The 22,566-nt window shown below is 44.6% G+C and overlaps 3 protein-coding genes across 4 annotated transcripts in view; 1 reads left to right on the forward strand and 2 right to left on the reverse strand.

Moving 5' to 3' along the window:
- UBAP2 (ubiquitin associated protein 2) overlaps positions 1 to 22,566 on the forward strand; it is a 124,643-nt gene that overhangs the window by 64,458 nt on the left and 37,619 nt on the right. The window contains exons 13-21 of one of the 2 annotated variants that reach the window (XM_083884524.1): positions 160 to 434; positions 1,244 to 1,422; positions 2,494 to 2,701; positions 3,867 to 3,906; positions 6,517 to 6,700; positions 9,227 to 9,293; positions 9,997 to 10,192; positions 11,431 to 11,522; positions 12,415 to 12,465. In XM_083884524.1, coding sequence (XP_083740650.1) covers positions 160 to 434; positions 1,244 to 1,422; positions 2,494 to 2,701; positions 3,867 to 3,906; positions 6,517 to 6,700; positions 9,227 to 9,293; positions 9,997 to 10,192; positions 11,431 to 11,522; positions 12,415 to 12,465 — 1,292 coding nt within the window. The remainder of the gene's footprint in view (positions 1 to 159; positions 435 to 1,243; positions 1,423 to 2,493; positions 2,702 to 3,866; positions 3,907 to 6,516; positions 6,701 to 9,226; positions 9,294 to 9,996; positions 10,193 to 11,430; positions 11,523 to 12,414; positions 12,466 to 22,566) is intronic. The other variant, XM_083884525.1, reaches the window with a different exon arrangement.
- On the reverse strand, positions 15,152 to 16,397 carry LOC310923053 (interferon-like). Its single transcript, XM_083884127.1, has one exon. The coding sequence runs from the start codon at positions 16,168 to 16,170 to the stop codon at positions 15,598 to 15,600; it is 573 nt and encodes a 190-aa protein (XP_083740253.1). The 5' UTR covers positions 16,171 to 16,397; the 3' UTR covers positions 15,152 to 15,597.
- Positions 18,972 to 20,208, reverse strand: LOC310922999 (interferon-like). Its single transcript, XM_083884054.1, has one exon. The coding sequence runs from the start codon at positions 19,979 to 19,981 to the stop codon at positions 19,409 to 19,411; it is 573 nt and encodes a 190-aa protein (XP_083740180.1). The 5' UTR covers positions 19,982 to 20,208; the 3' UTR covers positions 18,972 to 19,408.

The following is a 22,566-nucleotide window of genomic DNA, read 5'->3' on the forward strand; positions in this document are numbered from 1 at the left end:
ATGATCCATGTGAAACCCCTGTGATGTCTGAAAAGACTTACAAATGCTGTAGAATCATAACTATTAGGCATCACCCAGATTCTTGCATAAAGAGTAGAACTGTGAAGAGCAGAGTTCACTGCTTTAATGTTGGTATTTCTTTTTCCCAACACTGACCAGACTTTAAATCCCAACCTGAGCCATCTCCAGTTCTGAGCCAGCTGACCCAGCGACAGCAACAACAAATGCAGGTGGTTCCTGCTCCTCCTCCTGGGCTGGAGTCATCCTCCTCCCAGGTAAAACTCCGAGAGCCATCACCAGTAGACACCTCTACAGCTGTTAGCAAAATATTACAGCTCCCCACTATCTCTATGGATAACCAGGCAGTGACTGTTCATCAAACCCAGCAGAAACAGATAAAACCACCAAAAAGGAGGATAACTCCAGCATCCAAGGTGAGTACTTGAGTGGTGGCTTGTCATTAGTGAACATAAAAACCACAAAAACTCGTGTTAGCAGCGGCATAGTCTGCAGGATCAGGGCAGTGACTCTCCCTCTGTACTGGGCACTGGTGAGGCTGCCCATCAGATCTTGTGTCCAGTTCTGGGTCCCTCTCACAGGGGAGGTGTTGGGCTGGAGCATGTCCAGAGAAGGGAACAGAGTTGGGGAAGGTTTGGAGCACAGGTATGAGGAGCAGCTGAGGGAGCTACAGAGACTCAGCCTGGAGAAATGTCATCACTGAGGGGATTGTCAATCATTGCAGCAGGCTGCCCAGGTAAGTGATGGAGTTGCCATCCCTGGAATGGTTTAAAAGATGTAAAGATGTGGTGCTTAGAGATGTGATTTAGTACTGCTGGCTTTCATAGTTGGACTTAATGTTTTTGTCCAATCTAAATGATTATTTGATTTGTTCTATATTTTATATAAATTGCTAGGGAGAAGAAGAGCAAAGACGTTGGTATATTTCTTATTTATGAAGTATTAGGAAATACTAAGCTGGATAGTTGCTAGGTCCAAAATATTCTGGTAATATCTTTTGCAAGCACATAGCTGGTTGCTTTGTATGGAAAACGGCTGTTGCTGAGTGATTTTTAGATTGATTTAGTAGACACAATGAATATTGGTGGAAGGGGGAGGGATGTACACAGATGATACTTAGTTATTGTGGAATAGTTTGGTTTACTCCTTCAGCTCCAGATTCCGTGGATTAATTTCAGTTTGCAGATGCATGCAAAGGAATTACAGCCTTTTTTCTTCCTTTAAGATTCCTGCCTCTGCTGTGGAGATGCCTGGATCAGCAGATATGACGGGGTTAAATGTTCAGTTTGGAGCTCTTGAGTTTGGATCAGAGCCTACACTCCCAGAGTTTGGATCAACTTCAGGCAGTGAGAAGACCAGCCAGGCGACCAACAATACCTTATATTCAAAATCTGTAAAGTCTGTGTGAGTTGCCGTTCTGTATTGTCAGGTGTTCTTGAAAGGGGGTTAAGTTTGTGTTAAAAGCATCAAGACAGGTTTACAATGTAATGAGAGGGGAAAACATGATGGCTTCTTTTCTGGACTCTATCTTAAATGATAAATTTCTTTGCTAATCATAATCCAGATCTCCTGGATGGTTATATGCAAAGCTGGAGATGGCATGAATATAAATGACCTTTTAATAAACTATCCTTTATAGAATTTCTTTCTCATGTAAAATTGCCCTGATTTTCAAGTGTTTTGGGCCTTTGTTCCTCACTCCCCATGTTTTTCTCCATCTGATCCAGCAGAGTTGACCTTTGTACCATATATGTGTGTTAGTAGATTGGCACAAGGTTTCAGATCTGATGCTTCTACAAGATGAGAAAATGAGAAAAGAAGCTAGGCTTTCTGTATGCAGAAGCTCTTACTGAAATGCTAAAACAGCCAATAATAAGTGCCAGTGTACCAGTAATTTTTAATTCCTTTCTCATTGAAAAATTGGCATCAGTAAAAATCTTCCTGAAGTTAACTCAGAAATATTAATAAAAATAAAATTTCATATAACTTTTAGCTTTATACATGATATTTAAACTAATTGGAAAATAAAACATTCCTGCATGTTTTAAATTATTTTTTAGCTCTTTGCATAATTCATTCTGTAACATTAAAATTCTATTGTAAAAAGATACTGTGGTTATTCATCATATAGCAGGCTTTATCAGTTCTGCTTGTTTAAAAAAGAAAGATTATGATCATTAATTTATCCGTGGAAAAGGTGGAAATAACATGACTGAAAAGTGCTTGTGTGTAAATTCTTATCTTGGTTGAGCTGGAATGAGGAAGGTGTGTGGTGCTTAGTGCAGCTGATGTTTTGAAGCTGTGATTAGTGAGGACCAAAGCAATATTTTTTTTCTACATTCATAGATTTTCTACTATAAATAATGTAGAATATTCTGCATGTTTAAAGTAGTTCTAGATAGCTATATAGGAGCTGATATTTTCATGAAGGTATTTGAAATATTTACTTAGATGATAAATAATTCTTTTTTCCAGTGATCCTTTGAATACCTCTTTGCCAATATCCAATACAGTACAGGACTCCACCTACACAACCTCTGCCATCAGCTCTTCCAGTCTGACCTGCTCATCCCAGAGCACTAGCCCAGTAACAACTTCCTCCTATGACCAGACTTCTGTGCATAGCAGGATAGCGTACCAAAGCTCCATGGCTCCGTCTGAACCAACCTCTGTTGCAGTTACGGTGAGTACATTACAGAAACAGGACCTTGAAAAGGGGGAATATTCTTACCTGTGTAGGTTTGTATTCCCCTGATACATTAATGCTTTAACCAAGCCAAGTGGTATTTTTGATTCCCAAGCCCACCCTCTTACTTGTTTTTTCTTTTCCTGGTGTGTAGTCCATTTTGGTAATACTGTATTTGGGATATAAGAGCCTCTGATTTTGTGGGGTTTGACATGTTAAATTTTTGACCTTTTTTTTGATAATCCTTAAAATTTTGTTTGAGTTTCCTTTCCTGAAGCCAGGGATTTGTTTATGTATGTAAATACTAGTTACAGTATTTTGCCGTAACTTGACAATTTCTGTACAAAGGTGTATTATTTACTAAATTTATATGGCACCTATTGAATAGATCCCAAAAATTTTTTTGGCCCCTTCAGCATTAATTTTCTGTTGTATTTAAACACCAGTAGGAATTAGTTTCATGTGTTATTTTAATAAACATAAGGAGAGGTCTAATATAGGACAAAGAATCTCTTGAGAGATTCAGACCTACCTGCTCTCTTTGCATATGAAATGTAGGTTTCTTTTACAAGAACTGATTTTATTAAGTGTTTTAGGAACTTGTGAGAGTTTTTAAGTTTATATACTTCTAGCCTTTGTTATGTATTGGCTCAGTCACACTTGTCTTCTGTACTAGCTCGTATGTACTGGTGAGGATCAAGCATAGACTATCCACTTCTGTACTCCAGCGTTATCCAAAAAACAACTGGTGCTTCTCAAGTCTTATCTTTCAATGGAAAAAAATTGGCGTCTCTGTGTAACTTGGATAGTTAAAATTGTGAGTTACATTAGATCAAAAGCACAACCATTTCCTATATGTTAATGCAATTCCTTCTTTCATATTGGTGTCAACCTGAAGTTTATGTTACAGTACACGGGAAGGTCTTGCTGCTGATGGGTGTATTATGGGCAGTGTATGGGTTTCTCTATGTTCAGGACACCTTGCACTTGAGACAACTTTATGATGTAGTTTTTTTTAAGGCAGTAAAAATTTAATTTTCTGCCTTGTTCAATTTAGTATGAATTTAGAATTTTGCATGAAGCATGTTCAATGTGTGATTCAGTCTGAATATTGAAAATACCTCTGAGATGATTTATTAATTAATTTCTTCCTTATTTACAGAACGGGCACAGTGGTGTTAGGACACAGGCAACACTTGACAGTAAGTTCTCAAAGCTTGGTTGAACGCAGGACTTTCTGTTTGTTACTTGCTACTTGCTGTGCACACAAGCGTAGCAGTGACATTAGGTTTAAGGTTTTATATTGTTCTCCATGATTGATTTATGGCTGACCTGTTTGACTTTATTTGTGCTTGCATAAAATGCTGCTTGCTTCTTGACTACAAGTGAAATATGAAGGCAGATCTATTAAATCTACAAACCTATAGAGCTTTAGAATTAAAGAAGCTGCTTTGCTGCTGGCTTTCCTTTTGAATTTACCTGCCAGAAATAATTTAATATAAAATAAAAATGCAAAATTAAAAATAAATATTAACATTTTTTAGCAATTCTTCCAGTTCTGAGTTGGGAAGCCGCAAATAGTTTTTAGCTGTCATGAAACAACATCACATTCTTTGAGTGCACCTCTCACTAGGTATAGTTCTATCTCTGCCCTGTTAGAAGCCTCTGGGGAATAAAAGTGAGAGACATGTTCCCTCTTCTGAATTTCTTGATACTTGCAAACAATACCTCAGTTCTGATGCTGGTATAGGTGTTAGTTTCTACATCTTGGCCTGTTTCTAATGTAGCATGGACCTATAGCAGGCCTGCAGCTCTCTACTTGGGAGTTAAAATAATTAAAGTATTATTAAATAATTCTAATAATATTATTATTAATATTTTTAAATAATTAAAGTAAAATTATAGTATTCTTCTGATCTGTGTGCTGCTCTGTGGAAGTTTAAGTACAGCAGTGTGAATTAATATCTTTTGGAATTCCAACACCTCAATTTTAGGTCTAAGCTCCTCTTAATAGGCCATTAGTGGGACAGTGTTTTATTAGTGCCAAGTTGAATTTAAAGGAACGGGAGAGTGTGAGCTCCAAGAAGTACTACGTAAAAGATTGATGTATTTGAAGACAGCTTTTCAACAGGAAAACTTTTGTAGTGTTGTGTACAGACTTAATAAACAATTTATGACATTTGCTGTAGAACCTATCTTTTTTTTACAGAAAGCAAAGATCTGAGAATTGCTAGTGCTTCTGTATTCTGTAATGGCTTTACTAGTCTCTTTTCCTATGCCAGCTTTCCTTTGAGAGCATTTCTGTTTTCTTCTTCCATTGGGTCTATTTTTATGCATCCAAACTATTTTGAATTTGTCTTAGCTTTTATAAGTACTTTTTCCCTTGTCTATGCACTATAATGTTCTTAGTTGTTCATCTCTCTTCTTTGCTGCTCTTCTTTAATATGCAGATCTCAAGCTTCCTAAATCCTTAATTCAAAGTATGGCTGATGTGTTTTACTTCTGACCATCCTACTTGTTACCTAGTTTTCTTTGTCTTGCACATTGCATTCAGGCATCTTGTAGGAGATCTTAAGATGGTGATTCTATCCCTTGTGTTGAGGACATCTATTTTTACTTTAAGATGGGAATCCTGTTCTTAATATATTGAGAGTTTTAAATGTTATTTACTCCCTTGTTGTATGATATTTACCAGGAGTTATTAGGTGATATAGTTGCTGCCTTCATAACCATATTTGTCACTTGGATTTCCTTCTGTAAGGGGATATACTTGTTGCCAAGGCCATCACCGCTTGATTGCTGTTTAAGGCTTTATGTTGCAACCTAACAACCTGACTTTGGTCGTTTAGCTAGAAAATCAAATCAATAAAGTGAAGAAATGCCAATACATAACTTCCAAGTTTATTTAATTTTTGTTTGGTGATTAGTCTAAAAGTGCGTTCACATACGTTACGAGTTAATGATGATTCACTGGGTAGTGATCCCTGTTGTGGTGTGGGAAAGTGGTCCAGCAGAAAGTAGGGTTCAACTCTTTCCTGAGTTTTATTGCTGAGTGAGTGTCTCTAGTTTTTTGTTATTTTTGTAAGAGAAGAAATAAGTTAAATAGCTGGGAATCATGTTGGGACTCATTTTAAGCATCTTATTACAGTATAGTGATCCTATAAACAAGTTTTAATCTGTGTAGCCTAAAAATGTAAGATAAAACCTAACACATTTTATTATCTAAGGAAAGTAAGTCAATATTTGACAACTCTTTAGCCATAAAAATGCTTAATGCTGTACTCAATTCCGGCCTTTCATTGTAGCTTCTTTAATTCTACTGCAGTGCACTTTTGACTGAATATACTTAAGGGTAAGTTGTTACCTACTCCTGTACTCCAGCAATCTCAGTCTTGATCTCCAAAAGGTGCTGTGTAAGTTGGAATGAAGAAACAGAGCTGTCGGTGAAACTAGATTTGTACAGTGCCTTTAAAAGACAGAAATTACTTGTGTTTGGTGAACCAAAAGCATGGTAAAATGACTTGTGAACATAAGTTAGTAATCCAAATAGTGGCAGGTGAAGTGCAGAAGGTGGTGGTTTACTACATGTGTAGCGGTGATAATTGTAAACTTACTGAAAGTAGAGAGCTTAAAGGGAAAAAAAAGTGGTAGTTCAGTTGTGTTTGAATTTTCCTTCATAGCCAGGTTGCTTGATATGGTTATCAGTTCTTAAGACCAAGGGCAGAATACTTGTGATGTGTTCCTGTCATCTGGGCTGCGATATCAAGTATGCTGCAATTTTAATTTGAATGCCTCTTTTTAACTTGTTTCAGCTACTTCATCAGTTGCTGCACCGAAGACAGAGCCTTCTCCCTCACTACCTTCAGCTGGTCCTCTGCCCAGTGTGGCATCCACCACAGCCTCACTTCTGCCTTCAGCATCACAGCATGTGGCAGCATTGCCCAGCTTGCCTCAGTGCGGTGATCTGGCCAGCAGCTCACTCTCCCAGCTGAGCAGGTACAGTAGAGTTGTGATAAACTGAGAGTGTCAGTTTTGGGGATAGGACAGGTGTAAGCATGGTTCCATATGGGGCTGTCAGGTACCAGAGGGCCATATTCTGATGTGAACCAGAATTAGGAGAGAGATTCAGAAGAGAACAGAATGTTTCTGCTTGCAAATTATGAGCTCTGGGCTGCCTCCTAATGGTAGAGCAGTTGTTGCCCTCAAGCTTTCATGATGCATATACAACTTTGTGTTTCAAGAGGTTTGCTTCAATCATGGTAGGTAAATCAGCTAAACTGATTCCCCCAGTTTATTTTTCTTACTTTCTACGTGCTGTTCTTATTCAGTGTCATACGTATGAGATAATTCTTTAGCAGTTTACGACATGGCTAATTTGAAATACTGTAGTTTCATTTTTATCTATATTTCTTAAAATTAAAACCCAGAAATAATTTCACAAGGAAACTGTGTGCATTTTATTTTTCTAAGAGATCCTTCAAAATACCAGATTGATGTTCCTGGAAGTGAATCTAGCACAATTCACCTCTTTTGTACTGTCTATTTTTCTGAAATTTTTCTGTTACATCCTCAGTTGATGCCTTAGGATTTTAGCTTTTATATCTTCATATATTTGTAATCTTGCAATTCTTTAGTGTATAACTCTAAACTCCATATAGAGTGTTAGCTACTGTCTTCACATTTTGGTCAGACAAAACAATTCCTCTCTAGGCCTGGGGCTCAAGGACACCTTACTATCTCAGGCCCTGAAAAGTATTAACAAAAGTGAATTGAGGGAGAGCAAATTCAGGATGAATGACTTCATTACCTGAAGCTGGAATTGAAAGATTAATCCCAATATGCAAGTGGACCAAACTTGTAAAAGTGTGAAAACTCATGACTGGTCATCCATTTTTGGGGGGAGCTTTGTCTGCTCTTAATGTACCTAAAGGCCTTTAAATAAATATAACCAATTTTTATTCTCTTAATTTTGTCTGACCTCTGTTTTTAGGTAAGCTTGAAAAAGGCATCAAGGTGACATCCTGAAGCTGTATTAATTGAGTTATATTTTTGATACCTCTGTACTATATTTGTTAATACAAGAAAATAATTTGAGATATCAGGGGATTTTTTTCCTGTTTCACAGCTAGGACATAGGTTTTTTTTCTTTTGACACTCTAGCACTATTTTCTTGAATAAAATAGTAAATATGTCAAACAGGAACTATTCCCTTTACGTTGGTCACATTTCCCCACACTGATTTGTTGAAAAGCTGCATAAATGGATGAAAATTTTCAGCTGAGGGTCGATGCTGTTGGACAGATATGAGGTTTTCAGCCATTGTCAGGATGCCTGAATTCCCAATGTGTCTGACTTGGTAGAGCTGATGGCTGTGGTCTGTCTCTACCATTGGTCTGATGGTGAATGAAGGCTTATCAAAAAAGCTGGGAAGAGTGGGTGGGGGAGTGGTATAAAACTCTTATGTTGGACTGAACTATGTTTTCCCTTGCTGCCTAAAGTGATTGATGTTGTTGCAATTCCTGCAGACGGGGGACAGTTTTGAAAGTTAATCTATGAAACTGGGAAAGTTTATTCTGAGCCCACATCTTGAAGAGCTACCAGAAGTGTTTTCTCTTAAATTAGGTCATGTAATGTAGCTGTCAGCATTAGTATGAAAACTGCTGTGTTTTCTCATGGCTGTTTCCAGAGAGAGCAGAAAACTAATTTTGTTGTTAGGATCTCTCCTGCTTCTTATTAATAAGGAAGGGAGGTTTTAAGCACTAAGATATGCATGTGTTTTATATCTTCATTTTGGTTACCTTTGTGCAATGTTGGTTCAGTTTATTGCATACTATATACAGTAGATTACATTCTTGACCTTGAATATGAGGCATAAATTATCAGCTTAGACGTTTAAGCCAGTTTCAGTCACCTTTCAGGGAGACACTTGAAGATGTTTGGGTGAATTATGGGCAAGTACCCTGCAGTTCTAATTGGTTAAATTAATGTTATGCAGCTTGAAATATGAGAATCAACACAGTGAGTCAAACCAAAGCACTGCCTCACCTAAAACCTGTTCCCCATGGTAAGCAGCATCCGAGAAAGAATGACAAACAGAGCTTGTGCGAACCTTGTTTTGATTTTGGACTTTGTGTTGTGGAGTCATCGCTATTTGATTCCTGAAGCAACTATAGTTTTTCTAAAGATACAGTAAATTGAAAAATACAAATGAAAGGTGTTTTAGATGTTTCTTGTTAGTAATAATGACTTTGTACTTTATTTTTTCATTAAAAGGCAGTAGGATACTAATTAAAGGAAAAACTGCCTGTAGAGGTGTCTATTCATACACACACATATACATGCTTCTGTGGGTATATGTGCATGTATACACACACTCATACATGTAATTTTTTCTTTAACTACTCTGTTACTCAAGGTGTGCACACACCCCTAGAATTTTTATCCTTTAACTAATGTCCTACTGCATATCTGTATTTGTTGAAAAGGGAAAATTAATATTAATTATTTACTATTTCCTTCCAGCTCCCTTTCCAATCATCAGAGCAGCCTCTCTCCTTCCTCAGTGTTGTCTTCAAGCACATCACATGTGGTAAGTCCTGTTAGTATTAAAACAAGTGCTTGCCACATAGTCAGTTTATCTCATTATTAGGACCATCTCTTCAAATTGGATGTCTCTCAGTACCCCAAGAACCAAAACAAGAGCCTTAGCTCAGGGAAGAAGGACTGTCAGCTTCCTAGTGGGGGGAAAGTGGTTACCACTTGTGATTTGTACTAGATCAGGAATGATCTATGACAGAGACTTGCCAGTCACACAGCTGTGAGGGAAATTGTCGTGCCAGCAAGGGGGAATGAATTTTTTTAAAAAAATCTTGCTTGTAACTAGTTTATTTAAAAAAAAACAACAAAACAAAAACAAACCTCAAAGTAGCAATCTGAAATGTCTCCAAAATATGTATTGTTAGCAGTCTGGAGAGCACTGGAGAGGTTAGCTGACAAAATGCATGTGATAGAATGATATATGTTATGTTTGAGTTACTGTATTGTAATTTTGTGATGGTGTAGCAATTTGAGTTTAGCTCTCATACAATAATTTTCTTTAAATCACAAAAACATCACAAGCATGCAACTTAGTTGCTTGTTTGGTACATAGATAATGCATATTTTTTGCATGTGCTGCTGTTATTTTAAAAGTTTTTCTTGGTTTATTTTTTTATTTTTTCCTTTTTTTCCCAGCATCTTCCACTGTGGTTTATTTGCTCTGTGATCCTCATTCTTTTTGTCTCCTTTTCTAGCACACTAGTATTGAGAATACAACTTCGCTCCAGCCCTCAACAACCTTTTCAACTGCTTCAACCTCAGCCACTAGCACCACCTCCTCGGTTGTCAGCATGGCAAGCAGTATGAACACTACAAACAGCCTTGGCCTGAGTGTTACCAGTGTGTCTATACCAGCTGCTACCACACGGGCAGCTCCCTTAGTTTCTTCAGGTTGGCAATATTGACTGATCACGTGCATAGACAGAGGATTTCAGTCAGCAGGGCTCTCAGTTGATCATCTCACCTGCCATAACAACGCTAAGAAGTCCACAGTCTTCACTGGCATTTCCAGCATGCTGTATTTGCTGGCTTATGAAATAAAGTTGCCTGGTTTTATGTATTTGAAATATTTGTTAGGGTGTTATGTGGCATTTATGTAGCACATTCCATAGAGAGTTTTATAAATACACACTAGAGCACTTCTGGCTTGGGAAGTTTTGGGCTATAAAATTCACCCAGTTTGTATTCCAAGTTGTGATCAGCTCCTGACTATGAGTTCACACAAGCTTTAGTTTCAGGCCTTTCTGTGACTTGAATTCATTTGGCAGTATCAGAATATACTGCAGTGTTAACATTATCATATATCACATCCTTACTGCCACTTCTACAGAAAGGAATGTCTGGGTCATTGCACAGCAAATAGCACTTCAGAAGGAGGGTTTGGAGGAAGAGAGCTGGGAGGCTTCTTGCTCTGAAGTGGAGGCAATGCTAAATTCTTTTTCTTCTCTGATGATCCTGAACTGCTAAAAAATCTTACAGAGAGAAATGAGTGATGTATTATTAAGGATCAGTCTTAAACACAAAAGTATTTCTCATTTCTGTAGCTTGTAAATGAAGTGTCTTATGACTGGCCAAAGTACATTGTTCTTTTACTGTTCTGCTTCCTAACACTGCCTCATGAAGACAGCTGAAACCATTTCAGTCTTCTCTTTGCTATTCCTAGCTGTAGTAAGTCACCCACAGAAAGCACGCTGGCAATATTGAGTGCTTTCCAGTCTAATGCTGGTGATAAAGGGAATGTGTTGACAGAGCAGGAAGTGAAAGGAGAGAATTTGCTCTCTCAGATTGAGAACGATTTCTAAATTTGCCTTCTGGAAAGGACTGAGCAAAAGAGAAGTTTCTGTAATTCTTGTAATCCTCTTGGACAAAGTAAATGAAAAAATCAGGCTATTCTCTGATTGGACTGTTTTCAGGCTTAAGTTGCCTGTGCTTTCCCTCCCTTGAGGCATGTTTAAACTCTTCTGGCTATTTTGAGCATATTCATCAAACAGCACAAAATCTCCTCTTTATAATCTAAGATGGTGCAGCTGCCACAACTTGTGAACTATATTGTGAGCTATCTTCAGCTCAATGCTGAAGCCTTTTCTTTTCTAAAGGCTTGTTAAAGTGTCTATATTTTGATTCTACAGGCAAAGCTCCCCCAAACCTGCCCCAGGGTGTACCACCCTTGTTGCATAACCAGTATATTGTGGGACCTGGAGGACTTCTGCCTGCCTACCCAGTAAGCAGTTTCATTGTTTCTGTCTTTGATTTCTTAGCCCTTGGCGCAAGTGGGCCCTCCAGACCTGCTACTGTCTATGCCAAGACATTTCTGGTGGCACATGTTACACCTGGAATTCTTGTTCCAAATGCTAAAGAACATCTGACATATGTTCAGTAGAGGCTTACTGTTGATTGTAAACTGCAGAGTTTTTGGTACAGACTTGATCTGGCTGCTGTTGAAGCTAAACATGGGTGTGGCTGTGGTTTTCAGTGTTAACAGGTTTCAGGCCCTTTGAATAAATTTAGACTCTTTTAGTTTTGTGTTACTGGAATGGATTTGCCATAGCAGTGACTAAAATGTGCCATGTGTCCTGTCTGTCATGATTTGAAAGACTGCACATAGCTTTTTGATGTCTGACCAGCATCAACGTATTTTTAGTTATCTGTTTTTTCACTCCAATCCTTTATATCAGTAACTTTTCTATATCAAACTGAATGTGAGGAGATACCCAGGAGGTTGTGTTGTGGTCAAGTCATCGACTCTTCAATCTTATGCTCTTTGAAGTAGTGATTACAGCAAAAAGGGCTTTTGTTCTTACTCACAAATCTGATTGCCCAGTAGATTTTTCATAAGTTCAGAAATGATGTGTCTGTGAAAACTGTATTGAAGATGGGACAGTCAAACTCTCCTCAGAGGATGCTGTCACCAGAAAACAGCATCAGAGTGACAAGCCTTTTTAACTTCAATTCTACTCTCCTTGAAATGCTACAATGCTCCATGATAGCGCAATGTGATGTACAGTTGTAGACCTTTAACACCAACTGGGCTTAAGTCAAACTCAGTTCAAACCCCTAAATTGATTACCATGAGAAAAAAGTGTTATAATGATATATTTTTATCTGTCTTTAAGCAGATTTATGGTTATGATGATCTCCAGATGCTTCAATCCAGACTGCCAATGGTAAGTAAATTACTTTCTTAGTTTTAAACAAGTTGTCTTCATTGTTGATCATTTGTACTACATAAATTGCTTAATTTAGCAGTAATTGAGAGCTTTTCCTTATTTTTTTTTTTTTTAATTTATATGAGGATTGTGTAAATGGATTGAGAGGAACTGCTGCGTCATGCATTTGTCCAACTGCAAAACCTGTAAATAGACAAACGTGTGCTCTGTGCTCCTGAGTGGAGAAATATCTAATCTCTGTAGCAACATTATGACATTTCATCTAATCTAGTTGAAGTCTAAGTGTTTTCTTTTACCAAGAGGTAAGGTTGAACAGCAAGTAGACAAGTTGGTAGCTGGTAGGTATATCTGACAGGTTTCGGAGGTGCTCATAGGTATTGATCTTTGTATATACATTGTGGCAACGAATGCAGGTGAGCTGCAGGAGGAGGAGTGTGCAAAGTTTTCTTCCTTGTCTGGAATCATAGTGCAAATGTCATATGAGACAGGCTGAGCTCCCGGGTGGATTCAAAAAGGGCCTCAATCTAGATTGCAAAACGAGAAAGCATTTTCCTATCAGAAATGTAGGGTAAGGAACTTGGAGAAAAGGTTTGGTAGTAGGTAACTGAGAACAGTTACATACTAGAATGATGGAGTGTATCTGTAGAGGCAGAAGTGGAGCAGTGAGTAGTGATTTGAGAAGACTGGATGAATGCCATAATATAAGACCCAAATAAATACCAGGTATTCCATGTAGAGCTTGGAGCTGCCAGAGTCAGGCAGTTTAAAAGTTAGTGCAGAGATGACTCAGACAAAGTCCTGTCAGATTACAGACCCTGAATTTAAAAACATCGAAGTTGTGCACATGAATATAGACTTTACCAGATGAAGTCATGATACTTGAAGAACTATCAACTGAAATGCATGGAATTACTTTCATGGCAACAAGGTGCAAAGTATTTAAAGTTGCAGGGCCAGGAGACAGATATTGTAATGTGTTAACACTGGCTAGATGCCTGGCGGCCACCAAGCTGCTCTATCACTCCCCTCCTCATCTGGTCAAGGGAGAAAGTACATCCTGAAAGGTATGTGGGGTGAGACAAGTACAGGGAGAAATTACTTGCTGGTTACAGTCACGGGTAAAAGAGACTTCACTTGGGGAAATTAGTTAACTCATTAGCAATCAAATCAGGTCAATTAGTAAGTAGATAGTGGAATAAAACCAAATCTACAGAACACCTTCCCTTCACCTCTCATGTTTTCCTGGACTCACTTTCACTCATGATTGTCTCTGCCTTCATCTCCCAGGTGGCATAGGAGGATGGAGAGTGGGGCTACTTTCTCTGCCATCTACACTTCTGCTCCTTCCTCCTCACCCTTTTCCGTGCTCCCATTTTGGTTCCACAGTCCTCTAAAACTTCAACAGAGTCCTTAAATGTTTTATGTTGGAAGAGGTAATCTGATTGCAAGCACTTCTTCCATGGGAAGGGAAGCCTCCTAGACCAGACTGCACAGAGCCTCATATAGTCTGACCTTCAACACTTCAAGGAATGCAGTAATCTGGCTAGCTCTAGGACTTGTTGCAGTGCCTCAAAATCCTCACAGTAAAGAATTTCTTCCGAATGGCTGATGTAAGCCTACTCTCTTCTGACTAGGAGGTATTCCCTGTAGTCCATTGCCTGTCACTACAGATGCTGTTCAAAATTCAGTTTGCTTCTTCTTTAAGATCCTTTGAAATGTTGAAAGGCTATAGTAAGGTCTGACAGAAGTTTTCTCCAGGCTGAAGAACGCCCAACTCTGTCACCTGTCTTCACAGTAGAAGTGCTCTGATTGTGTTTGTGGCCCCCTAGTGGACCTTCTCCAATAGGTCTGGCTCTTCCCTGACATGAGGCCATCACATCCAATATTTAAGAAGGGAGGTGGAAACTATAGAAGAAAAAAAGGCCCAAGGCGTGATTATGATAATGCCAAACACCTACTGATGTCTCACCAAAGAGGTTGATGTCAGACTCATATTCAGCAGGTGCCAGTGAGAAAAGTAAACAGGGACTTTGCAAAAACCTGTTTGGAGGAGGGCTCTAGGTAGGTCTTGAGTGAATGTGGCTTACCCCCCAACCCAAAGACTGCTTGCTGTGCTAGTGAGATAAGAAGGTCCATATGACCCCTGTTTTTACAAGGGGAGAAGCAGAAGAGTGTGGGAACTACAGAGGAGACAATCTGCCCTTCCTTCCTGCCAGGTAGGAAGATGAGGCTACTTCTCCTTGTAAGAGACGCTCTGCTAAGGCCCGCGGAAAGCAAAGAGATTGGTAACACGGCTTTCCAAAGAGGAAAATTGCCTTTTGCAACTGCCAGTTGGCAGTTTTGGGGAGAGTCTATGGTTAGGGCTACACAGCACTGGTACGTAAGGGCAGAGTAAGTGACCTTGTGTGCCTGGGCTTGTGCGGAGTGTTTGACAGTGTCCCGCATGACATTCTTGTGTGTAAGTCGCAGGGCCAAGGATTGGATGGATGGATGGATGGATGGATGGATGGATGGATGGATGGATGGATGGATGGATGGAGCAGGGTGTGGGTAAAGCAGATGGGCTGCAGCGGTGCTTTCCAGCCTTTGCGTGGTTTTGTTTTCTGCGCTTTTGGGGTGTTGGCCAGATGCCGGCCGTGTTTTTCGGTAGGGGTTACTGCAGGATCCCGCATGGTCGGTTGGCAAATGAGAAGGGTGGACAGGGGCTGTTTGGAGCAGAGGTTGGGGTAAGCGTTGTGTGCAGGTGGCTTTCCCCCGGCCCAAAGACTGGTTGCCGTGCTAGTGAGATGAGAGGCGGTGGCAAGCGTTTTGTCATTGGTCTTTATTTCCTGTGGCATAAATAAATGAACGCGTAGAAAAATAAATACACGAATAAATAGATGAATAAATAGAAAAATAAATAAATAAATAAATAAATAAGTCTATAAATAAGGAGAGTAATCCTTTGTCCATATGCATAGCATCTGTATCGATGGAGGCGGAGTGGTTGAAGGCTGCGGGTGCCATGCAGTTGTTACAGCCACGTCCGTTGTCGGAGGCTGGGGGAAGGTGAGGTTCGAGGTGGGTTTGCGGCGTAGGTGTGGGAGCGTGGTGGGGCCGTGGGTGTGGGTTGTCGTGGGTGAGTTTGTGCTAGCGGCGCATGGTGCGTGTGAGGTTGTGGAGGTGCTGCAAAGAGGCGTGAGCTTCGAGGCGGACGTGGTCCCAGGCGCAGGCGCTGTGGTTGTGGGCGCGGAGGAAGAGGTGGATGTCGTTGAAGTACTTGTTGATGGTGAGCAGCGGGTTGCGCGGTCCTTTGAAGAGCGTGGCGTCGTCGGGGAGGCATTGCTCGAGGTGGTGGATGTGGTGCTGGAGTTTGTTGAGGAGGTCGTTGCGAGCCTGGGTGGGCCAGTGCTGGCGGGTGCTGTTGGTGCTGAGGGTGTGGAAGAGGCGCTGAAGGATGCGTAGGGCGGCGGCGGCGGCTTGGCGCGGGTGGAGGTTGTTGGGGAGGAGGGTGTCGGGGAAGAAGGGCGGCTCTTGGAGGTGGCAGGGCTGTGTGTGGCTGGGAGCCATGTCCTGGAGGAGGCGGAGTGCGTCGCCGGGGAAGGTGTCGTCGTGTGTCCAGAGCTGTTGGCAGGCGAGGGTGGTGGCGAGAGCGGTGAGGAAGAGCAGGAGGGCCGGGGCGGCGTGCGGCAGGCGCGGCTGTGGGGCTGTGGGCGCAGCCATGGTGGGTCTGTGGGTGCTGTCGGGTGGTGCTGGGCAGGAGCCTGCTGAGGCCCGGTGGTGCTGCCGGTGGTGGTGGTGGTGGTGGTGGCTGTGCTCGGGGTGCTGCCGTGCGTGCGGCTTTGTACGGCGGCAGCTTTCCCTTTGTCGCTTTCTGATTGCTGGGAGTTTCCGCCCGTGGTTTCCATTGTGGGCTGGTGGCCGTGGTGGTCTCGGGGCAGCGTTTAGTTGGGGTGTCGGTGGTTGGGGATTGCGGTGGCAGTGGTGTGCCGGGGGAGAGTGGCAGTGGTGGGTGAACGGGGTTGCGAAAGCGTTGGGTCAGAGGCTGGGGAGGGGTGTTGGGTGTTCCCTTTCACCTGCAGGGCTAGCAGCTGCACTGTGCTGTGCAGCTGAAGTCTCCTTTGTGCCCAAGCTTCGTTTCTTCCCGCAACGTCCGGGTGGTAGCTGTGGTCACTTTTCCTTTTCAGTTTGTGGCTTGCCTGTATTTTCATCTTAGCCACTGTTTTCCTTTTGTGGTTGCAAGGGGGATGCGCAGTGATGTCAGTGGGCCAGGGCTGGGGTTCCCCATTCTGCAGCGAAGGCCCCGGGGCAGTGGCAGTGGCAGTGCACGAAGGAATGTCTGTGGGTGTGAGCCTTGGCGGGCTGAGCGTGCTCTTGCATGCGGGCGCTCCAGCCACTGTATTTGCAAGTGAGGAGGGGTGAGCAGGAAGGCAGGCAGGCAATAAAGGCTTAGTGAAGGAGGAGTAGGAGAAAGGGAAGAGCCTTGCAGTTACTGTCGTGCTTGGTCTGTGTCTGTGGTCCGACGGCCGTAGCCCTGGAGCAAGGGTGTGGTTCTGAGTCGTGTGCCACAGTGGATGAGGCGGCCAGAGAGCGAGACTGTCCCCCATGGAAGAAAGGGTGTTGTGTTTTGGGATTGCCAGAGCCCTGCCCTGTAACAGCGTGTCCTGTTCAGGGCTCTTTAGTCCCTGGGAGGTGTGGAGCTTTTGGAGGGGTGGCTCTGAGAGTCGGAAGGGGACCAGAAGCACATCACTTGTGAGGAAGGCTGATGAGGCTGGGCTTCTTCAGCTGCAGTAGGGAAGACCTGCCGGTAGTTTCAGATGGCGTTAGTTTAAAGCACAAAATCCGGGCAGCGGTGAAGAGGAGTTAGCGGTGTTTTCAGATTTGCATGGGTGTGATATCGCTGGCCTCTCGGGGCCAAAAGCGGGATTGTTCCTATGAGCGGATCAATGGATTTGTAAGGGTCCTGGTTCAGGGCAGATGCGGGAGGAGACTTCCCAAATGGGTGCCTCTAGAAGGCAGATTCAAGCGTCCCCTCTGCCAGCTGGTTTGGGAGAAGATTTCTTTGGAGAAGAGTGGGAAAAAGCCTGTTTGTTTAAGAAGCAGAGTATTCACAAGCATAAAGATGAATGATATAAAACCATAAAACCCCTCGGTGTTCCGAAGAGGCGGGAAGAGTTCAGAAAGTCCTTGTTGTGGCGTGAGGCTTAGCTGGCTCAGTATCTTGTGGGTCCTCCTTGCACTGGAAAATGCCATGTCCCAGGCTCCGGTGGGCCACAGATGCGAGCTCCTGGTGTTTTTTCTGGGCTTTCGGTCCCGAGCAGGGTGGTCCGTTGCAAGAAGAAGAGAAAGACGCAGTCTGGGGAACTTCTGTGTCTCAGCTAGCTGAAAGCTAACGAGAAGCAAAGGAGGGCTCTCTCCCGCTTGTCCGTCCGTGCCGCAGACAAGCGCAGTCAGTGTGAAGGATGCGGAGGAGTGAATGCGGTTTCCGAAAACAAACTGCGCGCTTCTTTCCCCCCTCACCCCCCGCCCCGCCTTCGCTCTCGGAATCAGTTTTAGAGTTGGTATTGACTTAATATCCAGTACAAGCAGAACAAACGGTTGGGGAGACAAGCATCATAAAGTCACCCTAGGGCAGAAAGTTTAAGACTTTTGTGGAAGACGGGCTGTTGAGACGAGCAGGTGGTTGTAGCCTTGTGTGTCAGTGAGCTCCAGCCACACTGCCAAAGTCGTGAGAGGCAAGTGCTGGGAGCCTTGCAATGAGGAATGAAGAGCCCAAGGGTACTGGAGGGATAGGATGAGGTTTGAGACCATGTAAGAAACGTGAATATGTGGAAGTCCATAGGACCTGATGAGATTCATCTGCGAGTCCTGAGGCAACTCTGACGTGGAGTTGCTGGGCCAACATGGATCATTTTTGAGATACGGTGTCTGTCAAGTGAAGGGTCCATATGACTTGAAGAAGGTCCATATGACCCCTGTTTTTACAAAGGGAGAAGCAGAAGAGTGTGGGAACTACAGAGGAGACAATCTGCCCTTCCTTCCTGCCAGGTAGGAAGATGAGGCTACTTCTCCTTGTAAGAGACGCTCTGCTAAGGCCCGCGGAAAGCAAAGAGATTGGTAACACGGCTTTCCAAAGAGGAAAATTGCCTTTTGCAACTGCCAGTTGGCAGTTTTGGGGAGAGTCTATGGTTAGGGCTACACAGCACTGGTACGTAAGGGCAGAGTAAGTGACCTTGTGTGCCTGGGCTTGTGCGGAGTGTTTGACAGTGTCCCGCACGACATTCTTGTGTGTAAGTCGCAGGGCCAAGGATTGGATGGATGGATGGATGGATGGATGGATGGATGGATGGATGGATGGATGGATGGATGGAGCAGGGTGTGGGTAAAGCAGATGGGCTGCAGCGGTGCTTTCCAGCCTTTGCGTGGTTTTGTTTTCTGCGCTTTTGGGGTGTTGGCCAGATGCCGGCCATGTTTTTCGGTAGGGGTTACTGCAGGATCCCGCATGGTCGGTTGGCAAATGAGAAGGGTGGACAGGGGCTGTTTGGAGCAGAGGTTGGGGTAAGCGTTGTGTGCAGGTGGCTTTCCCCCGGCCCAAAGACTGGTTGCCGTGCTAGTGAGATGAGAGGCGGTGGCAAGCGTTTTGTCATTGGTCTTTATTTCCTGTGGCATAAATAAATGAACGCGTAGAAAAATAAATACACGAATAAATAGATGAATAAATAGAAAAATAAATAAATAAATAAATAAATAAGTCTATAAATAAGGAGAGTAATCCTTTGTCCATATGCATAGCATCTGTATCGATGGAGGCGGAGTGGTTGAAGGCTGCGGGTGCCATGCAGTTGTTACAGCCACGTCCGTTGTCGGAGGCTGGGGGAAGGTGAGGTTCGAGGTGGGTTTGCGGCGTAGGTGTGGGAGCGTGGTGGGGCCGTGGGTGTGGGTTGTCGTGGGTGAGTTTGTGCTAGCGGCGCATGGTGCGTGTGAGGTTGTGGAGGTGCTGCAAAGAGGCGTGAGCTTCGAGGCGGACGTGGTCCCAGGCGCAGGCGCTGTGGTTGTGGGCGCGGAGGAAGAGGTGGATGTCGTTGAAGTACTTGTTGATGGTGAGCAGCGGGTTGCGCGGTCCTTTGAAGAGCGTGGCGTCGTCGGGGAGGCATTGCTCGAGGTGGTGGATGTGGTGCTGGAGTTTGTTGAGGAGGTCGTTGCGAGCCTGGGTGGGCCAGTGCTGGCGGGTGCTGTTGGTGCTGAGGGTGTGGAAGAGGCGCTGAAGGATGCGTAGGGCGGCGGCGGCGGCTTGGCGCGGGTGGAGGTTGTTGGGGAGGAGGGTGTCGGGGAAGAAGGGCGGCTCTTGGAGGTGGCAGGGCTGTGTGTGGCTGGGAGCCATGTCCTGGAGGAGGCGGAGTGCGTCGCCGGGGAAGGTGTCGTCGTGTGTCCAGAGCTGTTGGCAGGCGAGGGTGGTGGCGAGAGCGGTGAGGAAGAGCAGGAGGGCCGGGGCGGCGTGCGGCAGGCGCGGCTGTGGGGCTGTGGGCGCAGCCATGGTGGGTCTGTGGGTGCTGTCGGGTGGTGCTGGGCAGGAGCCTGCTGAGGCCCGGTGGTGCTGCCGGTGGTGGTGGTGGTGGTGGTGGCTGTGCTCGGGGTGCTGCCGTGCGTGCGGCTTTGTACGGCGGCAGCTTTCCCTTTGTCGCTTTCTGATTGCTGGGAGTTTCCGCCCGTGGTTTCCATTGTGGGCTGGTGGCCGTGGTGGTCTCGGGGCAGCGTTTAGTTGGGGTGTCGGTGGTTGGGGATTGCGGTGGCAGTGGTGTGCCGGGGGAGAGTGGCAGTGGTGGGTGAACGGGGTTGCGAAAGCGTTGGGTCAGAGGCTGGGGAGGGGTGTTGGGTGTTCCCTTTCACCTGCAGGGCTAGCAGCTGCACTGTGCTGTGCAGCTGAAGTCTCCTTTGTGCCCAAGCTTCGTTTCTTCCCGCAACGTCCGGGTGGTAGCTGTGGTCACTTTTCCTTTTCAGTTTGTGGCTTGCCTGTATTTTCATCTTAGCCACTGTTTTCCTTTTGTGGTTGCAAGGGGGATGCGCAGTGATGTCAGTGGGCCAGGGCTGGGGTTCCCCATTCTGCAGCGAAGGCCCCGGGGCAGTGGCAGTGGCAGTGCACGAAGGAATGTCTGTGGGTGTGAGCCTTGGCGGGCTGAGCGTGCTCTTGCATGCGGGCGCTCCAGCCACTGTATTTGCAAGTGAGGAGGGGTGAGCAGGAAGGCAGGCAGGCAATAAAGGCTTAGTGAAGGAGGAGTAGGAGAAAGGGAAGAGCCTTGCAGTTACTGTCGTGCTTGGTCTGTGTCTGTGGTCCGACGGCCGTAGCCCTGGAGCAAGGGTGTGGTTCTGAGTCGTGTGCCACAGTGGATGAGGCGGCCAGAGAGCGAGACTGTCCCCCATGGAAGAAAGGGTGTTGTGTTTTGGGATTGCCAGAGCCCTGCCCTGTAACAGCGTGTCCTGTTCAGGGCTCTTTAGTCCCTGGGAGGTGTGGAGCTTTTGGAGGGGTGGCTCTGAGAGTCGGAAGGGGACCAGAAGCACATCACTTGTGAGGAAGGCTGATGAGGCTGGGCTTCTTCAGCTGCAGTAGGGAAGACCTGCCGGTAGTTTCAGATGGCGTTAGTTTAAAGCACAAAATCCGGGCAGCGGTGAAGAGGAGTTAGCGGTGTTTTCAGATTTGCATGGGTGTGATATCGCTGGCCTCTCGGGGCCAAAAGCGGGATTGTTCCTATGAGCGGATCAATGGATTTGTAAGGGTCCTGGTTCAGGGCAGATGCGGGAGGAGACTTCCCAAATGGGTGCCTCTAGAAGGCAGATTCAAGCGTCCCCTCTGCCAGCTGGTTTGGGAGAAGATTTCTTTGGAGAAGAGTGGGAAAAAGCCTGTTTGTTTAAGAAGCAGAGTATTCACAAGCATAAAGATGAATGATATAAAACCATAAAACCCCTCGGTGTTCCGAAGAGGCGGGAAGAGTTCAGAAAGTCCTTGTTGTGGCGTGAGGCTTAGCTGGCTCAGTATCTTGTGGGTCCTCCTTGCACTGGAAAATGCCATGTCCCAGGCTCCGGTGGGCCACAGATGCGAGCTCCTGGTGTTTTTTCTGGGCTTTCGGTCCCGAGCAGGGTGGTCCGTTGCAAGAAGAAGAGAAAGACGCAGTCTGGGGAACTTCTGTGTCTCAGCTAGCTGAAAGCTAACGAGAAGCAAAGGAGGGCTCTCTCCCGCTTGTCCGTCCGTGCCGCAGACAAGCGCAGTCAGTGTGAAGGATGCGGAGGAGTGAATGCGGTTTCCGAAAACAAACTGCGCGCTTCTTTCCCCCCTCACCCCCCGCCCCGCCTTCGCTCTCGGAATCAGTTTTAGAGTTGGTATTGACTTAATATCCAGTACAAGCAGAACAAACGGTTGGGGAGACAAGCATCATAAAGTCACCCTAGGGCAGAAAGTTTAAGACTTTTGTGGAAGACGGGCTGTTGAGACGAGCAGGTGGTTGTAGCCTTGTGTGTCAGTGAGCTCCAGCCACACTGCCAAAGTCGTGAGAGGCAAGTGCTGGGAGCCTTGCAATGAGGAATGAAGAGCCCAAGGGTACTGGAGGGATAGGATGAGGTTTGAGACCATGTAAGAAACGTGAATATGTGGAAGTCCATAGGACCTGATGAGATTCATCTGCGAGTCCTGAGGCAACTCTGACGTGGAGTTGCTGGGCCAACATGGATCATTTTTGAGATACGGTGTCTGTCAAGTGAAGGGTCCATATGACTTGAAGAAGGTCCATATGACCCCTGTTTTTACAAAGGGAGAAGCAGAAGAGTGTGGGAACTACAGAGGAGACAATCTGCCCTTCCTTCCTGCCAGGTAGGAAGATGAGGCTACTTCTCCTTGTAAGAGACGCTCTGCTAAGGCCCGCGGAAAGCAAAGAGATTGGTAACACGGCTTTCCAAAGAGGAAAATTGCCTTTTGCAACTGCCAGTTGGCAGTTTTGGGGAGAGTCTATGGTTAGGGCTACACAGCACTGGTACGTAAGGGCAGAGTAAGTGACCTTGTGTGCCTGGGCTTGTGCGGAGTGTTTGACAGTGTCCCGCACGACATTCTTGTGTGTAAGTCGCAGGGCCAAG

This window comes from Zosterops lateralis (assembly GCF_965231275.1).
Source record: "Zosterops lateralis genome assembly, chromosome: Z".
NCBI classification, from domain to species: domain Eukaryota; kingdom Metazoa; phylum Chordata; class Aves; order Passeriformes; family Zosteropidae; genus Zosterops; species Zosterops lateralis.